The 24,016-nt window shown below is 47.0% G+C and overlaps 1 protein-coding gene and 1 pseudogene across 1 annotated transcript in view; one reads left to right on the top strand and one right to left on the bottom strand.

Annotated features, from left to right (window-relative positions):
- The window catches only part of LOC149436408 (NACHT, LRR and PYD domains-containing protein 3-like), an 83,003-nt gene that overhangs the window by 5,611 nt on the left and 53,376 nt on the right, over positions 1–24,016 (bottom strand). Inside the window, exons 9-11 of the mRNA XM_089661647.1 lie at positions 22,227–22,397; positions 12,412–12,582; positions 11,219–11,389 (exon numbers count right to left, since the gene is read on the bottom strand). Coding sequence (XP_089517773.1) covers positions 11,219–11,389; positions 12,412–12,582; positions 22,227–22,397 — 513 coding nt within the window. The remainder of the gene's footprint in view (positions 1–11,218; positions 11,390–12,411; positions 12,583–22,226; positions 22,398–24,016) is intronic.
- LOC149436409 (U2 spliceosomal RNA) lies at positions 1,341–1,453 on the top strand (annotated as a pseudogene).

The following is a 24,016-nucleotide window of genomic DNA, read 5'->3' as shown; positions in this document are numbered from 1 at the left end:
AGGAAAAGTTAGGCATACACCAGTTAGTCCTCTCCTCCACGGTCATCTCTGTCCTGTCACTGCACTGCCCAGTGTACACTGCTTTGGTCTGCTGACTAGAGATGGGAAGGGCTGGAAAAAATGTTAATATTGAGGAAAAAAGGAGTGTGGATTATGTTCTGTTACAATAATAATATAATAATAATACCGCCCAAATCGCCGGCTCCGCTCCTCCCATGATATCCTCCTCTCTAGCTCCCTCATCACCTTCTCCCACGCTCACCTCCAGGACTTCTCCAGAGCCTCTCCCATCCTCTGGAACTCCCTACCACAGCATGTCTGGTCAGCCCCCACCCTGTCTGCCTTTAGGCGATCTTTGAAAACTCACTTCTTCAGGGAAGCCTACCCCACCCCCACCTAAGAACTGTACTTGAGTCACCTCCACCAGACCATCCCCCGCAGCTATCACCTTTTGTACTACCTCCCCCTTCCTTTAGATTGTAAGCTCCATGAGTCGGGCCCTCCTATTCCTTCTGTACTGAAATGTATTGTAATTGTACCGCCCCCCCTTATATTGTACAGCGCTGCGCAGACTGTTGGCGCCATAAATCCTGTATTATAATAATAAGTAATATATCTATGACACGATATTCAAACTATAAAATATGAAGACCCTAATAAAAGACTTCTGCCAATGCAGATAATGGGTGTAAGTAAATAAAAACAAACTGTCCAGATTTGACCAAAGTTGAATATTATCAACAAAAAGAACCTTCAAAGTGATTCAGAAACGCAATGAAATATATATGTGCAAATAAATAAATAAATAAATCTGTGATCATTCAACGTATGTGGAAAACTGAAGGTCCATAAGAAAATCTTTCTCCACCAAATGAATCTTCCAATTCCCAAAAGATCACCACGTGCAACAAAGATGGCGTCCCCCCTTTCGGGTGTGCACTCACCAGGCAGCCATGCCTCCCATTCTCATGGCTGGCTAAAATCGCTTACAAAGTGGATCCAAATGGGAAGGAGATCATCAGAATGGATATGATCACACTCCTCTCTGCTCATCCTCCAACTGCCATGATCAGTCACCACCACTTCATAGATTAACAGATTCCCAATAATGAGGAACTTCTAGCAACATGGATAACACTCTCCTTCTCCTAATCTCTCTCACTCAGGATTGGTGGTCTCACTGCTCTAGAAACTGGGAGGTACACGGAGCTCACTACAACCAATAAGGAAGCCGCCATAAATAGTGTGAGGAGTTCAGCATGTCAGAGACCGGCAAGCTATAGCCCCGCTGTAGTTGAATATTGCCCTTGCTTTAGGTGTAGGGTGGCCAGGGGTGTCAAATCGCTTCTCGGCCTTTTGGCTAAGATCAAGTGTAGTATCTGTTCTTATCAGTGTCCAGTGGGGGTGCTACCGACCACTCTGTCTTTGTGGGGGTGGTTGGATGGTACCCTCACTGGTATGATGGGGGTCCGGAAGGCTGGACCGGAGGGACAGAAACCGGGGAGCGCCATGATTCGTTCTGGGGCCTCGGGAGTAATTCCTCCGGGAAGGCTGGAAAGACCCAGTACCTCCTGATTTGAGCAAGCTACCTTGGTCTGGCCAGGGGCTGGGGACGCAAAAAGTCCGCAAACTCAGTGCCCCCTGGGGAGACGCTCTCAGGGGTGTCACTAGTAACACTTGGGTGTGGGACCCCACGGTGTGAAAATGACACTTGGTCACTGTTTTTACACATCTTTTTGCACAGCGCCCTAAGGACCAGGCCTTTTGGCTAAGTCCAGGGCAATTTTTGCTACGGGCCTCAGGGCCTGGTCTGTGCACAATTCGGCACGGTACCACTTTTTTATTTTTTCTTTCTCTTTATTTATTATGCACTTCCCACGTTTGTCACTTTTTTGCTCTTATGTGTGTGTTTTTCACGGATGGAGGGTGTGGGTCCTCGGGCCTACCCTGAAGTCTAGGGGGAGGATGTGTGGCCATACGGTTCCTTCCTCCCCTGATCCCTAGGGGACTCTTCTTCGGGAGAGTCCCCTTGCCTAGTACTGGATGTCCGGCTTTGGCTGGGCATAGGGAACGGTGGTCCACCAGGTCTTTTGGCCAGGAGGACCAATTGGGAACCTTGTCCCCATCAGGAGCTTCGTGCCCCGGGGGATCAGGGTAAGTGGTCCAAGCCCCTTTAGGGGTAGGACACAGCACACCCCTAAGTGCACTTTTTCGTGTGGTGTTTTGCACTTGCACATTTTTTGTGAACACTTACGGGTTTTTTCGTTATAGTTGCACGTTTGCGGACAATAAAAAAGAGGGGTGTCAAACTGGCGGCCCTCCAGCTGTTGCGAAAACTACAAGTTCCATCATGCCTCTGCCTTTGGGAGTCATGCTTGTAACTGTCCATCTTGCAATGCCTCATGGGACTTGTAGTTTGGCAACAGCTGGAGGGCGGCCAGTTTGACACCTGTTGTAGGTCATTTACATACTTCATGAAGCCTGACTGGAACACTCCCAGGACATTGCTAAGGACATTGTTAAAAAGACACCCAGCTGTTACTGACCACCATCACAGAAGGGAGCTCTTCCTGATTCAGACCCCATCACATGCACGCTCCCTCTCCTGATGCATTGGTGAAGAGTCACAACTGGGCGTCTCTTGGGAACATCCTTAGCAATGTCCCAGAAGTGTTCCAGTCAGGCTCCATGTGGTATGTAAATGGCCTACATCTACAGGAAGGGCATTATTCAACTTTGGTCAAAGCTGACTGGCTGCAGCAGATAACAATAACATTTGTTACATAGTTAGTCTGGCTGAAAAAAGACAAAAGTCCATCCAGTTCAACCAAAGAAAAAAAAAAAGAAGTTGTGATCCTACACCCACAGTGGATCCAGAGGAAGGCAAACAACCCAACAAAGCACGATCCAATCTGCTCCTGCAGGGGAAACAATTCCTTCCTGATCCCCCCGAGAGGCAATCGGATATCACATGCAGTTGGTGAATGTATAAGTAGAATGTAGTACCCCGATCCCCCCGTTCTGACTTGTCTCCAGAGTCCAGACATGGTGGAGGTGGAAGAAGAACCTGTACCAAGAAGCTCAGCATCATTGTGGACACTTTTGTATTTTGAAGGTTCTATCATGAAACCCTGAGAATCAATCATCTCTTTGTCTGTGATCACAGGCCCATCACACCTTCCTATTGCTCCACTGTGTACAACAATTGTTTTTTTGCGAAATTCCCCCTTAAAGTGATAACAAATATATAAATAAATTGAAATAAATATTTACAAATTCAATAACATGTCCATAAAGTGAATCATGAAACATTCATCTTCCAGGAATTCGGGTGTCCATGATATCTTAAATGAGACCCAGTGAAGTGTGAATCCAACACAGCCACCCTCTTACCAGACCATCAGACCCCAAATCATAGGCGGTCTGACATGATTGGTCCTATAATCTCTGTAACAGAATGCCTGTCACTCCGACTGGGTGACTCTGTCAGAGAACAGCTTCCTCACCACTAGGACCCAGGACCAAGGTATTATAGACGGGCACTGCACCCAAGACAAGACTAGCTTGAGATGCCGAACAGGAACTACTTTATTGAACAGAAATAGTTTTAATACATTCCAGAAATGGGGGCAGTCCCCACAGGAACAATAAACACAAATATTATACATTATGATAAATATCACACACTGAGTAGATAACAAGGTGAAGCTGATGTCAGTCTAATCCTATCATGTAGGCACCTCCAGAAGGACTCGCCAACAGACAGAAAGAATAGGTGACTCATTAACCAATGGGAATGCACACCTAGGAGGCACACAATGGGAGACTATAGTAAGCACATCACACCGTGATAAACAGATCAGAGCCACAGTCCTCAGCATGAGATTGTTTTGCTGATTATATCAACATCTGATTAGAGTCTCTGAGTCTAGGAAGGGAGGGTTGAAGCAGTCAATGCTGGTTTGGGGCACAGAGACCCCAAATCTGTCTCCTGGTCCTCCAGTTCTCAGAGTCTGTGCAGTTTGGGGAGACGTGGACTCGAATCAAAAGTAAACTACTCCAAAGGTCCCCCCCCCCCCAGGCACACACCAAAGAATAGAGCCCCCTCAGATGCCAGGGCCATGGTCAGTAGGCAAGAGGTTAGCCTGCAGTCCCCTCCGAAAGTCCCTGTCCTGGTTGGGTCTGTCACAATCTCCTTCTCCTGATCTGAATAGGATTCGGTGTAAAAAAGATAAATCTCCAATAGTGAAGTCCCGTTATAAAATTTATTCATGGAAGCCAAAAAACGACTTACGAAGCATCTTTAGATGAAACACATGCAGTAAAAACGCTGCTGACTGATCCCCTTGACAATGTCTGGTGAGACGAAACGTACATGGGGTGGGACGGCGTTTGTGTGATGTCACCTACGCCAGCCGGTAATAGGTTGGCTGTGTTGGCGGTGGATTCACACTTCACTGGGTGTCATTTAAGATATCATGGACTCTTGAATTCACGGAAGATGAATGTTTCATGACTCCCTTTATGGACATGTATTTCAATGTATTTATACAGTTGTGTTAAAAATACTAGCAGTCAGACATCACTAACCGGATCAATCGCTGTTTTTGGTGGAAATGATATTTCTACATGGCAAATAATTTCCTAGCAGGTGTAGTAGAGTCATAGAAATCCAACAGACCCGACAGTCATGACATGCATGCTGCTGATTCTGTGTCATTGAATCACTCATTGAAAGGGGCGTGTTCACAATAATAGCCGTGTGGAGTTCTATTAGTGACGTCATTCATTATTTTGATAAACAGGTGGCAATTATTGCCCTTATTTAAGGAAGGAAGGCAGCAAATGTTGGACATGCTGGTTACAGTGCATTTCTCTCTGAAATTCTGAGGAAAATGGGTCGTTCCAGACATTGTTCAGAAGAACAGCGTACCTTGATTAAAAAGTTGATTGGAGAGGAAAACATATAAAGAAGTGCAGAAAATGATCGGCTGCTCAGCTAAAATGATTGCAAATGCTTTAAAATGGCAACCAAAACCTGAAAGATGTGGAAGAAAGCGAAAAACTACCATTGGAATGGATAGAAGAATAGCCAACATGGGGCGGACTCAGCCAACAATCAGCTCCAGGAAGATGAAAGAAGGTGTGACGTTCCCTGTGAGGACTCAGCCAACAATCAGCTCCAGGAAGATGAAAGAAGGTGTGACGTTCCCTGTGAGGACTCAGCCAACAATCAGCTCCAGGAAGATGAAAGAAGGTGTGACGTTCCCTGTGAGGACTGTTACAATTAGAAGATGCCTATGTGAAGCCAAGCTATCTGCAAGAAGTCCCCGCAAAGTCCCACTGTTGGGAAAAAGACGTGTGCTGAAGAGGTTACAATCTGTCAAAGAGCACATTGACCGGCCTAAAGAGAAATGGGGCAACATTTTGTGGGCTGATGGAAGTAAGATTGTTCTTTTTGGGTCTAGTGGGCGGAGACAGTTTGTCAGACGACCCCCAAACACTGAATTCAAGCCACAGTACACTGTGAAGACCGTGAAGCATGGTGGTGCAAGCATCATGATATGGGGATGTTTCTCATACTACGGTGTTGGGCCTATTTATCGCATACCAGGGATCATGGATCAGTTTGAAGACATCAGAATACTTGAAGAGGTCATGCTGCCTTATGCTGAAGAGGAAATGCCCTTGAAATGGGTGTTCCAACAAGACAACGACCCCAAACACACCAGTAAACGTGCAACATCTTGGTTCCAGACCAACAAGATGGACGTTATGGAGTGGCCAGCCCAATCCCCGGATCTTCATCCAATAGAAAACTTGTGGGGTGACACCAAAAATGCCGTTTCTGAGGCCAAACCAAGAAATAGAGAAGAACTGTGGAATGTGGTCCAATCATCCTGGCCTGGAATACCTGATCACAGGGGCCAGAAGTTGGGGGACTCCATGCAACACAGATGTACAGCAGTTCTCAGAAACAGTGCGACTACAACCAAATATTCATGAAGTCATTCAAAGGAAAGCAAAATCTTCAAACATTTCTCAGTTTATATAGTGAATGTTGGAGTTTGTAAAGAAGAATACAAACACGGCCATTTTTTTGAACCGTCTAATATTCACTTTTCTTCCATTTTTTTAGAGGAACAACACAAATTTGATGCATTTTTCTTCCTGCTGTGATTTGGAATAGAATGTGTCGTGTTCCCAATGCATTTGTGTGGATGGAAAGAAAAGGATTAGAAGGATTTGCAGCTTCAGTCACTTTTTTCAACACACTGATATTATTTTCAACACAACTGTATCTTTATTATCACTTGAAGAGGGAATAACTGGATAATAGTGATGGGCTGAACACCCCCCTTGTTTGGTTTGCGGCCGAACATTTAAACCTACAGAATGTTCGACCGCGAACTTCAAACATGAACAATAGACTGAGCGATATCTTCCGGCATCTGAGTATGCGGTGAGATCCCGCTCAGTGACTACAATCCGGCGGGAGTTCTATGATGAAGTCACGTGGTATGTTAGTAGTGAGACATTCATTCATGTCTCTGGTGTCAGTGGGGTTCCTGGTGTCAGTGGGGTTCCTGGTGTCAGTGGGGTTCCTGGTGTCAGTGGGGTTCCCTGCTCACAGCTGAATGGAAAAAGAAATGTCCACAGTGCCCGACAATTAAAAACATTTTTTAAAAAACAACGTGGGGCCCCCCTCCCACCCATCCATACCAAGCCCTTTGGGTCTGGTATGGATTTTGAGGGGAACCCCCACACCAAAATTTAAAAAAAAAATGGCATGAGGGTCCCCCCAAAATCCATTTGAGACCCTTATCCGAGCATGCAGCCCGGCAGGTCAGGAAAAGAGGGGGGATAAGCAAGTGACCCCCCCCCCTCCTGAACCATACCAGGCCACATGCCCTCAACATGGGGGGGGGATTGCTTTGGGTCAGGGGGCTCCCCACTAAAGCACCTTGTCCCCATGTTGATGGGGACAAGGGCCTCTTCTGCACAACCCTGGGCTGTATTTGTGGGGGGGAGACTTATCAGAATCTGGAAGCCCCTTTAACTAGGGGGCCCCCAGACCCCAGCCCACCCCATGTGAATGAGTATGTGGTACATGGTACCGCTACCCATTCACAAAAACAGTGTAGTGTAAAAATGACAGGAGACATTCTCTGACAAATCCTTTATTAAAGATAATAACAAAAGCTGTCCCCCGCAGTGGATCCAACGCCAATCACGACGCCCGCCGCTGCCGCTACCCAAAACTATTTTTAAAAAAGCGCTCCGCTCACAACGTCGGCTCCCGCCATCTGACAGCTGTGACCCGGTGACAGTTCTTAAAGACTGTCACACTGTCATGTCATAGCCCCTTGTGACGTCATCCTGTGCTGTGATTGGCCAAAGCATTGCACATGAGCTGCATTGCTTTGACCAATCACAATGCACTGTCAGGGTGCAGTGCATTGTGGGGCGCAGTGGGAGAACAGTCCACGGAATGCCTGTACCGTTCGTGTGTTCAGTGAATACATGAATGGCCCATGTTAGGTTCGACTCGAACACTCACCCCAACACTACTGGATGATATGGATGTACACGGCGCAGTTTTTGGTGCATACATAGGAGGAGGAGATGGTATTTCTATGCTGTGAAGATTTATGTGCACTTAGCGCAGTTTTTTTGCCATCACACCTTTGTACCTCCAGGCCCAGCCGGTAAACACAAAGCTGTTTGGGGTTAAGGTAGAACTCTGGGCAAAATCTCTTTTGTTGAGCGCAGTGTGGCTGTATGAGATAACTACTCACCTTCATCCAGGGGTGATGAGAGCAGAGATCTACTTACCTTATCTACTGATCCTCCCAGCACAGACCGGTCCCTGCCGCTCCTGCCCCCCCCCCCCCCCCCACCATCTGCTGCAGCCTTTCTCAAGAGGAACCCTTGACGTAACTTTCCGGTCTCAGGGAACCCCGGCTAAAAATGACTACATCTACAATTCATGATACATAAGTGTGATGGTCAGAGGTAAGAACGCTCCTCACACTTGTGGTCATTGGGTTGAACTCCCCCTTACAGATTGCTATAAAGATCTATGGTGTCCTTGGGAACTTACCTGAGAGGCAAAGCTTGCTGATTGCTCAAGGAACCCCTGGCCACCTCTGGAGGAACCCTGGTAGAGAAACCCTGGTCTACCGGTGTGGAAGAGTGTTCCTGATGCCATAATGCCCATAGGCTAGCTCTAGACGTGAGGATGACAGGAACAGTCCACCACTGGACGTGGGTGAGCGCCACTTTCAGGAGGATCAAAGGATCAGGTGAGTATAGGCTCCATGTACACCCCTGGACAAAACAAACAGTTGACCCCTGCAGTGCCGGCACAGTCACATTGCATGGGACAAAAGTATTTTTTTTTTTCCTGGAGTTCTGCTCTAGAGGGAACCCATTTACTGGTGCAATCCTCAATGCAATGTATTCTAGTTATCGTGTGCAGCAGCTGCAGCATTAGCCATTCATGTGCTGGATGTACACAAAGAAATCTTATGACGATTGCACCAGTAAATGGGTTTCCATGGCTGGCCTTGTGGTAGGAAGGTGTGATGGGATGGAGATGGGCCTGTGGTAGGAAGGTGTGATGGGATGGAGATGGGCCTGTGGTAGGAAGGTGTGATGGGATGGACATGGACCTGTGGCAGGAAGGTGTGATGGGATGGAGATAGGCCTGTGGTAGGAAGGTGTGATGGGATGGACATGGACCTGTGGTAGGAAGGTGTGATGGGATGGACATGGACCTGTGGTAGGAAGGTGTGATGGGATGGACATGGACCTGTGGTAGGAAGGTGTGATGGGATGGACATGGACCTGTGGTAGGAAGGTGTGATGGGATGGACATGGACCTTTGGCAGGAAGGTGTGATGGGATGGACATGGACCTGTGGAAGGAAGGTGTGATGGGATGGAGATGGGCCTGTGGTAGGAAGGTGTGATGGGATGGAGATGGACCTGTGGTAGGAAGGTGTGATGGGATAGAGATGGACCTGTGGTAGGAAGGTGTGATGGGATGGAGATGGGCCTGTGGTAGGAAGGTGTGATGGGATGGAGATGGACCTGTGGTAGGAAGGTGTGATGGGATGGAGATGGGCCTGTGGTAGGAAGGTGTGATGGGATGGAGATGGACCTGTGGTAGGAAGGTGTGATGGGATGGAGATGGACCTGTGGTAGGAAGGTGTGATGGGATGGAGATGGGCCTGTGGTAGGAAGGTGTGATGGGATGGACATGGACCTGTGGTAGGAAGGTGTGATGGGATGGAGATGGGCCTGTGGTAGGAAGGTGTGATGGGATGGAGATGGACCTGTGGTAGGAAGGTGTGATGGGATGGACATGGACCTGTGGTAGGAAGGTGTGATGGGATGGAGATGGGCCTGTGGTAGGAAGGTGTGATGGGATGGAGATGGGCCTGTGGTCGCAGATAAAATGATCATTGATTAATATGACCTGGGGGTTTCCTCGTATACCTGGCCTCACAGCATCTTATGGGGGAATTTTACGATTGTGGACTTCACAGTTCACTGCATGATTGGATGGGATGGTCACCTCACTGACTCCGGTGTTTGCAGCAGGAGTCGCAGCCGGGACTGGCACTGTATGTAAGCTGCTGCCTACTGGTAGTGGTAACCTGTGTCAAAGAGGGACAGGGACTCCCAACCCCTCATACACGCTGACACGGCCACATGGAATATAGCCGCATGGAGGACTAGGAACCGGATCCTACTGTGTCAAAGAGGGATAGGGACTCCCAACCCCCCACACACAGTGGCACGGTCACACAGAATATAGCCGCATGGAGGACTAGGAACCGGATCCTACTGTGTCAAAGAGGGACAGGGACTACCAACCACACACACTGACACGGTCACACGGAATACAGCCACATGGAGGACTAGGAACCGGCTCCTACTGTGTCAAAGAGGGACAGGGACTACCAACCACACACACTGACACGGTCACACGGAATACAGCCACATGGAGGACTAGGAACCGGCTCCTACTGTGTCAAAGAGGGACAGGGACTACCAACCCCCCACACACACTGACATGGCCACACGGAATATAGCCGCATGGAGGACTAGGAACCGGCTCTTACTGTGTATCTTAACAGCTCTGGACTGCCAGGTCTCTGTGTCTCCACCTCCACCCTGGACAATGTTGGCTGACAATTGGTCCTATCTCCTCCATGGGGTGGGGATCTCTGCAGCTCGGTAACTCCAGAGTCCAACTCCAGACTGTGTATGGTGTCCTGTGTGAAGGCATCCAGCTGCCAACTCCAGCCAAGTGCAGACTGCTGGTTGTGGGGGCTCCAAGCACTTATCAGGAGCCTCTCATGGGGCCCTCTGCTAACCCAGGTGCCCAAATGGTTGATCTACCCCTGGACACCCAGGCCCCTCAGGACACTCAGGCCCCCTAAAATGTCTGGATCCCTCACACAGATGTTGTATTCTGAATATGATTCATAGCAGAATTCTCCCCTCATCTCCTGGATCTCGGAGTCCCTCACATAGAAGATATATATCAGAGTCCTGCAGAATATGAGATCATTTATAGTAGAATTCCCCCCTCATCTCCTGGATCTCGGAGTCCCTCACATAGAAGATATATATCAGAGTCCTGCAGAATATGAGATCATTTATAGTAGAATTCCCCCCTCATCTCCTGGATCTCGGAGTCCCTCACATAGAAGATATATATCAGAGTCCTGCAGAATATGAGATCATTTATAGTAGAATTCCCCCCTCATCTCCTGGATCTCGGAGTCCCTCACATTGAAGATATATATCAGAGTCCTGCAGAATATGAGATCATTTATAGTAGAATTCTCCCCTCATCTCCTGGATCTTGGAGTCCCTCACATTGAAGATATATATCAGAGTCCTGCAGAATATGAGATCATTTATAGTAGAATTCCCCCCTCATCTCCTGGATCTCGGAGTCCCTCACATTGAAGATATATATCAGAGTCCTGCAGAATATGAGATCATTTATAGTAGAATTCTCCCCTCATCTCCTGGATCTTGGAGTCCCTCACATTGAAGATATATATCAGAGTCCTGCAGAATATGAGATCATTTATAGTAGAATTCTCCCCTCATCTCCTGGATCTTGGAGTCCCTCACATTGAAGATATATATCAGAGTCCTGCAGAATATGAGATCATTTATAGTAGAATTCTCACCTCAGCTCCTGCAGAGTACAGCCAGGATGTCGGAGTCCCTCACACAGATGTCTCATTCCAGAGTCTTGGAGATCATTCTTTGATAAATCCAGGCTGGTGAGGGATGGGTTAGTGATGAGAATGGAGCGGAGATCATCACAGCAGGAGGAAGTCAGATCACATCCAACCAACCTGCAGAGACAAATACAGACACATGAGAGTATATTAGGGAAAGAACCAACAACTCTTAGGGTATGGTCATCATACAACTCATAGAAAAGAAAGAAGGAAGAAGATAATGGGGTCCCATCATCAAGGTGAGAAAAGTCAGTAAATCCCCTTCTGATGATCCATGGAAGGGGGAGGGGTGTAAATCTCTCCAGCAGTCCATTCACTCTGTAGGAAGCTTGTCTCTGGAGTAGAATGTCTCCCATATCATTACTGAGATCACACAGAGAAATGATGAGCAGATACTGAACAGGAGCAGACAAGGCCTGACATAGGGGGACTCAGGGGGGACTTGGTCAGGAGATGATCCAGAAGTCTTTGGTGAAGTCACACATCTGCAGATAGAATTCATAGCACAGACACACATGACACACATGACACACAAAGTCCACTTTATTGTTGATTTCACCCAGAAAACCTGGAATTCAAAAATTGTCCAAACCCTCCAGATGGAGAATATAAGGAGGACGATCCTCACCAGAGGAGAGCTCTACTCATTTTATGGAGAAATTGTTTGTAATGAGGAAACCAAACAGAAAGGAACAAAATACAAGAAGATGAAGCCAACAGAAGATGAAGCCAACAGAAGATGAAGCCAGCTGCTAATTACCGATCTCCTCCACTCTTCCTACCACTCCATCCCCCACAGATATTTCCTCCTGTACCACTCTCCCCTCCCTCCTAGATTGTAAGCTCCCAGGATCAGGGCCCTCGAACCCCTCATGTATTGAATCGTATTGTTACTGTACTGTCTCCCATTATATTGTACAGCGCTGAGCAAACTGTTGGCATCATAAATCCTGTATAATAATAATAACATAGTATAATATGTGGTTGTGGAGGGACTCCGGAGGGGTTATGTCCATAGGATGCCACCTTCATACCTGAACAGAACCCCCACCAGGAGCAGAGAGGGGGGATGGGCACTCACTGCCCACAGCAAGGACAGGAAGCCTGGGGACTTTGTATGGCAGACAAGGACTCACTTCAGCTCCTGCAGAGTACAGCCAGGATGTCGGAGTCCCTCACACAGACGTCTTATTCCGGAGTCCTGCAGATTATTATCTGATAAATCCAGTATTCTTAGAGATGGGTTAGTGATGAGAATGGAGAGGAGATCCTCACAGCAGGAGGAAGTCACACCGCATTTTTCCAACCTGCAGAGACAAATACAGACACAGGATATAATATTTCCAGATAAATATTATTATTATACAGGATTTATATGGCGGCAGAAGGTTTGCTCAGCGCTGTACATTATAGTGGGGAACAGTACATGAAACAATACAGTAACAATACAATACACGAGGGGATCGAGGGCCCTGATCCTGGGAGCTTACAATCTAGGAGGGAGAGGATAGTGGTATATGAGGAAGTGACTGTGGGGGATGGAGTGGTAGGAGGAGTGGAGGAGATCGGCTGTTAGGTGAGGGTGGGGTAGGCTTCCCTGAAGAGATAGGTTTTCAGGGTGCGCCTAAAGGTGAGGAGGGAAGGTGATAGTCTGATGGATTGGGGTAGAGAGTTCCAGAGGATGGGGGAAGTCCTGGAGAAGTCCTGCAGTCGGGCATGGGAGGTGGAGACCAGGGCGCTAGAAAGTAGGAGGTCCTGTGAGGAGCGAAGAATATGGGTTGGGTCGTATTTGGATAGTAGTTTGAATTTGATGCGATGGGCAATCGGGAGCCAGTGAAGGGCATGCCAGAGAGGGGTGGAGGACACTGAATGGAGGCCAGTGGAGGGATTGGCAGAGGGGGGTGGAGGACACTGAATGGAGGCCAGTGGAGGGATTGGCAGAGGGGGGTGGAGGACACTGAATGGAGGCCAGTGGAGGGATTGGCAGAGGGGGGTGGAGGACACTGAATGGAGGCCAGTGGAGGGATTGGCAGAGGGGGGTGGAGGACACTGAATGGAGGCCAGTGGAGGGATTGGCAGAGGGGGGTGGAGGACACTGAATGGAGGCCAGTGGAGGGATTGGCAGAGGGGGGTGGCAGAAGCGGAGTGGTTGGTAAGGTGGATGAGTCTGGCCGCTGAGTTAAGGATAGACTGAAGCGGGGATAGTCTGTGATGAGGGAGGCCGGTGAGGAGGGAGTTGCAGTAGTCAAGACGTGAGATAATGAGGGAGTGAACGAGTTGTTTAGTAGTTTCCGGGGTTAGGAACGAACGTATTTTGGAGATGTGGTGGAGGTGGAGCCTGAGGAAATATGAGGAATTATTCCCATTTGTGGAAAAGTAACATAACATCACTAGAGGTGAATATACTGATATACAGAAAGGAAAGATCTTGTAATTAGAGAAGCTGATAAAGGTGAAGCTGTTGTAGTTCTTCTGTGTACACAGTATGAAGAGGGGGCGCTGTGACCGCTCAGTGTTCACTTTGTACTCGGTTATTAAGCAGGACCCCGCACAGTGTCTCAAACAGTGTCTTGGAAATTGATAGATAAAGGAAAGGATTTGGGGGTTTGTGAAATTAAGAAGCAGTTACCATCTGCAATTAAAAAAAAGAATATACACTATATTGCCAAAAGTATTGGGCCGCCTGCCTTTCCACGCACATGACCTTTCGTGGCCTCCCAGTCAAAGTCCGTATGATTCAATATTGAGTTGGCCCCGCCCTTTCCACACACATGACCTTTTGTGGCCTCCCAGTCAAAGTCCGTATGATTCAATATTGAGTTGGCCCCGCCCTTTCCACACACATGACCTTTCGTGGTCTCCCAGTCTTAGTCCGTAGGGTTCAATATTGAGTTGGCCCCGCCCTTTCCACACACATGACCTTTAATGGCCTCCCAGTCTTAGTCCGTAGGGTTCAATATTGAGTTGGCCCCGCCCTTTCCACACACATGACCTTTAATGGCCCCCCCAGTCTTAGTCCGTAGGGTTCAATATTGAGTTGGCCCCGCCCTTTGCAGCTATAACAGCTTCAACTCTTCTGGGAAGGCCGTCCACAAGGTTTAGGAGGGTGTCTATGGGAAGGTTGGACCATTCTTCCAGAAGCACATTTGTCAGGTCAGGCACTGATGTCGGGGGAGGAGGCCTGGCTCGCAGTCTCCGCTCTAATTCATCCCAAAGGTGTTCTATGGGGTTGAGGTCAGGACTCTGTGCAGGACAGTCAAGTTCCTCCACCCCAAACTGGCTCCTCCATGTCTTTATGGACCTTGCTTTGTGCACTGGTGGGCAGTCATGTTGGAACAGGAAGGGGCCATCCCCAAACTCTTCCCTCAAAGTTGGGAACATGAAATTGTCCAAAATGTCTTGGTATGCTGACGCCTTAAGAATTCACTTCACTGGAACTAGGGGGCCAAGCGCAACCTCTGAAAAACAACCCCACACCATAATCCCCCGTCCACCAAACTTTACACTTGGCACAATGCAGTCAGGTAAGTACCATTCTTCCGGCAATCGCCAAACCCAGACACGTCCATGGGATTGCCAGACAGAGAAAACGTGATTGATCACTCCAGAGAACACATCTCCATCGCTCTAGAGTCCAGTGGCGGCGTGCTTTACACCACAGCATCCGACGCTTTGCATTGCACTTGCTGATGGAAGGCTTGGATGCAGCTGCTCGGCCATGGAAACCCATTCCATGAAGCTCTCTACGCATTGTTATTGGGCTCATCTGAAGGCCACACCAAGTTTGGAGGTCTTTAACTATTGACTCTGCAGACAGTTGGCAACTTCTGCGCACTGTGCGCTTCAGCATGCGCTGACCCTGCCCTGTCATGTGACGTAGCCTACCACTTGGTGGCTGAGTGGCTATTGTTCCCAGTGGCTTCCACTTTGTTATAATCCCACTAACAGTTGAGCGTGGAATATTTAGTAGCCAGGAAATGTCACAGATGGACTTATTGCACAGGTGGCCACCTATCACGGTACTACACTTGAATTCAATATGCTTGGCATATATATTTTTCATATTTCCAGCACAGGTTTCAATAAAAAAAAGTTGAAAAAAGTTGCCATTCAGCTGCAGCACAGATCTGTTTATTCTGACAGCAACGGGGGAACTTGCTCTCAGAATATACATCAGTGCATGCAGCACTGCTGGAGGAGATTTATCATCCGCAGTTAAAAAAAAAGAACATATATGCCCAAGCATGGGGGACTAGGATGGTAAGTGGGTGGATCGCTCCTATGCTTCTGCATATATTTTTTAATTTTTTCAATCGATGTGAATGGAGGAATCTGTTCTTTTGGCTGAACAAAAATAAAGAATATTTCGTGTATGACCAGCATTAGAAGTGGTTGGATAAAGGGTGGTATATTCTAATGGTGGGCATACTACACACTTTTTCAGTTGGAGATTTCTTCTGTTTTTTTCAGTCAGCCCACAGGCTGCATTAAAAAAACATAGTAGATATGCCCAACAAGGACCAGTGGTGTACTGGTATGTCTCTGGAATTTAAGTGGCTATACCGGGATGATGCCTGGTGATGGATGCCATCAACCTGGTATTGTTTTTTTAAAAAGTAATCCTAGTGGCTAATTAGCTGCAGGATTTCTTTTACAAGCAGTGGGAGGGGATGCCACCCCCCTTCAAAGGCTTTCTCAGGATGTCCTGTTCCATCGGGAAACCTGAGAATGCAGCTGGCATTTTCACCACCTGACCATACAGCTGATTGGAGACCAGAACAGCTCTAATCATATCTATGGTCTAAGAAACCAGAAGCTACGAGCATTTAATAAATTCGGCTTCGCCGGATATAAACAGCGCCACTTTAAAATTAGGAAAGCATCTGATCACAGCGATCTTGGTGAGATCAGATACTCTGAGGGAAGAGGAGAGATCTAGAGTCTAAAAGACCCCAGATTTCTCAGCCGAATACCTGTCACTGCATATTTGCTATCACAGGGGATACTTACATTCCCTGTGATAACAATAAACATGATAACAAAAAATGAAAGGGACAGTGTAAAAAATTTTAAAAAATCAAAATAAATAATAATAAAACAAAGCACGCATTCTCATGTGCAAAGGCGAATGCAACTGTCTGTCCCGTTTCGGTATGTAAGCAATGGTTGCACCATGCATGTGAGGTATCGCCAACAAGGCCTTGAAAAATTATTTTTAATACATTTTCGTTTTCGCTCTTCATTTTCCACAAACTTGTGCCAACAAATGAGATCTGCAAAATACTCACCATGCCTCTTAATAAATTCCTTGGGGTGTCTGCTTTCCAAAAAGGGGTCTTTTTTTTGGGGGGGGGGGGGTTGGTGCTATCCTGGCATTTCAGGGCCTCCGAAACTGTAATAGGTAGTCAGGAAGTGTAATGAGGAAATATGCTCTTTAAAAGCCTGAAGGTGCTTATTAGATTTTGGAGTCCTATATGTGGCTAGACTGCCAAAACGTCTCTCACATGTGGTACCCCCATACTCGGGAGAAGTAGCAGAAAGTGTTTTGGGGAGTAACTCCACATATACCCATCACATGTCCTAGATTGCAAGCTCCCAGGATTAGGCCCTCCTATCCCTCTTGTATTGAACTGTATTGTTGCTGTATTGTCTCCCGTTATATTGTAAAGCGCTGAGCAAACTGTTGGCGCCATAAATCCTGTATAATAATATAATAATAATATGTGAGCAATAAAGCCTTTAAAGTACAACTTTTTGAAAAAAAAACTTTTTTTTGTCATTTTCCAAAAACTTGTGGAAAAAAAATAAAATCTTCCATGGACTCAACATGCCTCTCAGCAAATAGTTCAGGGTTTCCACTCTCTGAAAAGTGTTCATTTGGGGGGGTTGTACTGGCCTTGGCATTATAGCACCTCAAGAAATGTGACAGGCAGTCAGAAAGTAAAAGCTGCTTAAATTCCAGTATACAGTGGGGAAAATACTGATTTGGTTCCCTGCAGATTGTGTAGGTTCGCCCACTTACACAGAAATGAAGGGTGTATAATTTTTATCATAGATGTATTTTACATGATAGAGACAGAATATCAACCAAAAATCCAGAAAAATCACATGATACAAATGTTATAAATGGAGTTGCAGTTGAGTGAGTAAAATCAGTATTTGATCCCCTACCAACCAACACTGATTCTGGCTCCCACAGACTGGCTCTGTGCTCATGTGGTACACAGATCAGTCCTGTCAATGGAAGAAGGCGCTCCTAACAACAACTCGTTATGTGTAAGACACCCGTCCACAGAATCTCTTTCTTGGGCATCACTAGTGTTGGGCTCCATGTTCGAGTGGAACCTAAGTGTGACTCAAACATAGACCGTTCGTGTGTTCGCCTGCCACACCCCACAATGCACTGTGCCCTGACAGTGCATTGGGATTGGTCAATGCACTGTGCCCTGACAGTGCACTGTGATTGGTCAATGCTTTGGCCAATCACAGCACAGGATGAAGTCACAAGAGGGCAGGGTGGGTACAGCAGTTTTTTATATTCTCTTGTCGGTTAGCGGCCGCAGGCATCGTGATTGACATTGGATCTACTTTGGGGGACATGTTTTTTTTGTTTACAAACGATTTTATTGAGTATAAGTAGACAATAAAATAACAGCACATTTTCAAATATTAACAGCAAAAACAAGGCACTTTGGAAAAGTACAATTCAGAAAAAGATATCATAATAATGAAGAGAAAAAACAGAAGAAAAGCAGATTGCAAGTACATGAAATACGTTAATGATAAGAGAAATTGAAGAATACGTCTGTCAACAGCATCTGTCAGTCATTGTTCCGGGACATGTTTTTAACATTTTTGGTTTTAATAAAGGACTTGTCAAAGACTATTTCCTGTCATTTTTTACACTGCACTTTTTTTGTGAACGGGTAATGGTACCATGTACCGCATACTCATTCACATGGAGGGCCATGGATCTGGGGGCCCCCTTGTTAAAGAAGGCTTCCATGATCCGATAACCCCCCCGCCCGCAGACCCGCACAACCACCGCCCAGAGTTGTGGGAAAGAGCCCTTGTCCCCATCAACATAGGGACAAGGTGCTTTGGGGGGTAAGCCCCCTGGCCCAAAGAGCACCCCCATATTGAGGGCATCTGGTATGGTTCAGGAGGGGGGAGCTCGCTTGTCGTCGTCCCCCTTTCCTGACCTGCCAGGCTGCATGCTCGGATAAGGGTCTGGTATGGATTTGGGAGGGGGAGGCCACACCATATTTTTTTTAAAAATTTTGCCGTGGGGGTTCCCCTCAAAATCCAAACCAAACCCAAACAGTTTGGTATAGATGGGAGAGGTGACCCCATGCTGTTTGTTAAAAAAAAATTTAATTGTTGGGCAGTGCCACCAATTCTTTTTACATTCAGCTGTCAGCGAGGAACCCCACTAACAGCTGAAACATAGTTACATAGTTAGTCTGGCTGAAAAAAGACAAAAGTCCATCCAGTTCAACCATAGAAAAAAAAAAGTTATAATCCTACACCCACAGTTGATCCAGAGGAAGACAAAAAACCCAGGAAAGCACGATCCGATTTGCTCTTGCATGAGAAAAAAATTCCTTCCTGACCCCCCGAGAGGCACCCGGATATTCCCTGGATCAACGTTCCCTATAAATGTTATATCCAGTTATATTCTGTGTATCCAAGAAAGGATCCAGGACTTTCCTACAGCAATCCACTGAGGTGGCCACAACCAACTCTGGAGGGAGTCTAATCCACATTCTCACAGCTCTTACTGTGAAGAAACCTTTCCGTGTTTGGAGATGACATTTCTTTTCCTCCAGACGTAAAGAGCGCCCCCTTGTCCTCTGTGATGACCTCAGGCGGAATGACTACACTGAGCTCACTATATGAACCACTTATGTACATGAATGAAACATGATGAACACTGATGAAACATGAATGAATGTCTGACTACTAACATACCGTGTGACTTCATCATAGAACTCCCGCCGGATTGTAGTCGCTGAGCCGTATCTTACCACATACTCGGATGCAGGAAGATACCGCTCTGTATATTGTTTGTGTTCCAAGTTCACGGTCGAACATTTTGTAGGTTTGAATGTTTGACCGCGAACCGAACAGGGTTTTTTGGCCCATTACTAGGCATCACCATGGGCAAGACCAAAGAGCTGTGAATGGATGTCAGGGACAAGATTGTAGACCTGCACAAGGCTGGAATGGGCTACAAGACCATCAGCAAGAAGCTTGGTGAGAAGGAGACAACTGTTGGAGCGTTTATTCGCAAATGGAAGAAATACAAAATAACCATCAATCGCCCTCGGTCTGGAGCTTCATGGAAGATTTTGCCTCATTGGGTAAGGATGATCATGAGAAAAATGAGGGATCAGCCCAAAACTACATGGGAGGAGCTTGTGAATGATCTCAAGGCAGTTGGAACCATAGTCATTGAACAAACCATTGGTAACACAATACACCACTATGGATGAAATCCTGTAGGCCCCCCCCCCCCCCTCCTGAAGAAGGCACATGTACAGGCCTGTCTAAAGCTTGCCAATGAACATCTAAATGATTCAGTTAAGGATTGGGAGAAAGTGCTGTGGTCACGAGACCAAAATTGAGCTTTTTGGCATTAACTCGACTCACCATGTTTGGAGGAAGAAATATGCTGAATATGACCCTAAGAACACCATCCCTACAGTCAAGCATGGAGGTGGAAACATTATGCTTTGGGGCTGTTTCTCTGCTAAAAGTACAGACTGACTTTGCCTCATTGAGGGGCCAATGGACTGGGCCATGTATTGTAATAAGATGAGACCCTTCTTCCCTCAGCCAGAACACTGAAAATGGGTGGTGGATGGGTCTTCCAGTATAACAATGACTCAAAACACACGGCCAAGGCAACAAAGGAATGGCTCAAGAAGCACATTAAGGTCATGGAGTGGCCTAGCTAGTCTCCAGACCCTGATCCTATAGAAAATGTATGGAGGGAGCTGAAAGTTTGAGTTGCCAAGCGACATCCAAGAAACCTTAAGGATTTAGAGAAGATCTGTAAAGAAGTGACCAAAATGCCTCCTGAGATGTGTGCAAACCTGGGAACCAACTACAAGAAACATCTTACGTCTGTGCTCTCCAACAAGGGTTCCTCCACCAACTACAAGGAACATCTTACCTCTGTGCTCACCAACAAGGGTTCCTCCACCAACTACAAGGAATGTCTCACCTCTGTGCTCTCCAACAAGGGTTCCTCCACCAACTACAAGGAACGTCTCACCTCTGTGCTCACCAACAAGGGTTCCTCCACCAAGTACAAGAAACGTCTCACCTCTGTGCTCACCAACAAGGGTTCCTCCACCAACTACAAGAGACGTCTCACCTCTGTGCTCACCAACAAGGGTTCCTCCACCAACTACAAGGAACGTCTCACTTCTGTGCTCGCCAACAAGGGTTCCTCCACCAACTACAAGAAACGTCTCACCTCTGTGCTTGCCAACAAGGGTTCCTCCACCAACTACAAGGAACGTCTCACTTCTGTGCTCGCCAACAAGGGTTCCTACAACAACTACAAGAAACGTCTCACCTCTGTGCTCACCAACAAGGGTTCCTCCACCAAGTACAAGAAAAATCTTACCTCTGTGCTCGCCAACAAGGGTTCCTCCACCAACTATAAGACACGTCTCACCTCTGTGCTCTCCAACAAGGGTTCCTCCACCAACTACAAGAGACGTCTCACCTGTGTGCTCGCCAACAAGGGTTCCTCCACCAACTACAAGGAACGTCTCACCTCTGTGCTCGCCAACAAGGGCTCCTCCACCAACTACAAGGAACGTCTCACCTCTGTGCTCACCAACAAGGGTTCCTCCACCAACTACAAGGAACGTCTCACCTCTGTGCTCACCAACAAGGGTTCCTCCACCAACTACAAGAGACGTCTCACCTCTGTGCTCGCCAACAAGGGTTCCTCCACCAACTACAAGAGACATCTCACCTCTCCGCTCACCAACAAGGGTTCCTCAACCAACTACAAGAGACGTCTCACCTCTGCACTTGCCAACAAGGGTTCCTCCACCATCTACAAGAAACGTCTGACCTCTGTGCTCGCCAACAAGGGTTCCTCCACCAACTACAAGGAACGCCTTACCTCTGTGCTCGCCAACAAGGGTTCCTCCACCAACTACAAGGAACGTCTCACCTCTGTGCTCGCCAACAAGGGTTCCTCCACCAACTACTAAGTCATGTTTTGTTCGGGGATCAAATACTTATTTTACTCACTGAACTGCCACTCCATTTCTAACATTTGTATGGTGTTGTTTCTGGATTTTTGGTTGATATTCTGTCTCGGTCATCTAAAATACACCTATGATAGACATTATAGACCCCTCATTTCTGTGTAAGAGGGAAAACTTTCACAATATGGGGGATCAAATTAATATTTTCCCCGCTGTATATCCCATAGTTTGTAAACTCTATAGCTTTCACACAAACCAATTAATTTACACGTATTTTGATTTTTTTTTTTGCCAAAGACATGGAGCAGAATACATTTTGGCTCAAATTTAGGACAAACTTTGAGTTTATTGAATATTTTTAGTAGAAAATATCATTTTTTTCAAAATTTCTGGTCTTTTTTCATTTATATCACAAAAAATAAGACCCCCAGTGGTGATCAAATACCACCAAAAGAAAGCTCTATTTGTGTGGAAAAAAATTATATAAATTTTATTTGGGTGCAGCGCTGCATTACCAGTTAAAGAAGCACAGTGCAGAATAGCAGAAATTGGCCAGGTCAGGAAGGGGATAAGTCTGGATGGGGTCATATCCATAGGATACCACCTTCATACCTGAACAGAACCCCCACCAGGAGCAGAGAGGGGGGATGGGCACTCACTGCCCACAGTCAAGACAGAGGAAGCCTGGGGACTTTTTATGGCAGACAAGGACTCACTTCAGCTCCTGCAGAGTACAGCCAGGATGTCGGAGTCCCTCACACAGACGTTTTATTCCGGAGTCCTGCAGATCATTCTTTGATAAATCCAGTATTCTTAGAGATGGGTTAGTGATGAGAATGGAGTGGAGATCATCACAGCAGGAGGAAGTCAGATCACATCCATCCAACCTGCAGAGACAAATACAGACACAGGATATAATATTTCCAGATGAATATGAGGAATTATTCCCATTTGTGGAAAAGTAACATAACATCCCTAGAGGGGAATCTCCGGATATACAGTGAAGGAAATGTGTATTCGCTCCCCGGCTGATGCTGAATGTTCGCCCATCACACAGAAATGATCGGTCTAACAATGGAATGTTCGCCCCTCACACAGAAACGATCGGTCTAACAATGGAATGTTCGCCCCTCACACAGAAACGATCGGTCTAACAATGGAATGTTCGGTGTAACACTGAGAGACAGAATACAACAACAAATTCAGCAGAAATGCATCTAACAAATGATGACGGATCTGCATGTTCATGAGGGAAAGAAGGATTTGATCCCCTATCATTCAGCAGGATTTCTGGCTCCCAGGTGTCTCTCATACAGGTGACAAGCTGAGATTAGAAGCAGTCTCTTAAAGGGAGTGCTGCTAATCTCATTGTGTTCCCTGTATAAAAGACACCTGTCCACAGGAGCAATCAAACCATCAGATTCCAAATTCTCCACCATGGCAAAGACCAAAGAGAACCAAAGACAACAGTGCGTAGAGAGCTTCATGGAATGGGTTTCCATGGCCGAGCAGCTGCATCCAAGCCTTCCATCACCAAGTGCAATGCAAAGCGTTGGATGCCGTGCTGTAAAGCACGCCGCCACTGGACTCTAGGGCAGGGGAGACGTATTCTCTGGAGTGACCAATCACGCTTCTCTGTCTGGCAATCCGATGGACATGTCTGGGTTTGGCGGTTGCCAGGAGAATGATACTTGCCTGACTGCATTGTGCCAAGTGTAAAGTTTGGTGGAGGGGGGGATTATGGTGTGGGGTTGTATTTCAGGGGTTGGACTTGGCCCCCTAGTTCCAGTGAAGGGAACTCTTAAGGCAACATTTTGGACAATTTCATGCTCCCAACTTTGTGGGAGGAGTTTGGGGATGGCCCCTTCCTGTTCCAACATGACTGCGCACCAGTGCACAAAGCAAGGTCCATAAAGACATGGAGGAGCCAGTTGGGGTGGAGGAACATGACTGTCCTGCACAGAGTCATGACCTCAACCCCATAGAACACCTTTGGGATGAATTAGAGCGGAGACTGCGATCCAGGCCTCCTCCCCCGACATCAGTGCCTGACCTGACAAATGTGCTTCTGGAAGAATGGTCCAACCTTCCCATAGACACCCTCCTAAACCTTGTGGACGGCCTTCCCAGAAGAGTTGAAGCTGTTATAGCTGCAAAGGGCGGGGCCAACTCAATATTGAACCCTACGGACTAAGACTGGGGGGCCATTAAAGTTTATGTGCGTGGGAAGGGCGGGGCCAACTCAATATTCAACCCTACGGACTAAGACTGGGAGGCCATAAAAGGTCATGTGCGTGGAAAGGGCGGGGCCAACTCAATATTGAACCCTACGGACTAAGACTGGGGGGCCATTAAAGGTCATGTGCGTGGGAAGGGCGGGGCCAACTCAATATTCAACCCTACGGACTAAGACTGGGAGGCCATTAAAGGTCATGTGCGTGGAAAGGGCGGGGCCAACTCAATCTTGAACCCAACGGACTAAGACTGGGGGGCCATTAAAGGTCAT

This window comes from Staurois parvus, unplaced genomic scaffold, assembly GCF_062004578.1.
Source record: "Staurois parvus isolate SC_StPar_1 unplaced genomic scaffold, SC_StPar_1.0 ptg001358l, whole genome shotgun sequence".
In the NCBI taxonomy this organism is placed as follows: Eukaryota; Metazoa; Chordata; class Amphibia; order Anura; family Ranidae; genus Staurois; species Staurois parvus.
Note: the sequence above shows the minus strand (reverse complement) of the source record. Positions and strands in the feature narration are given on the sequence as shown.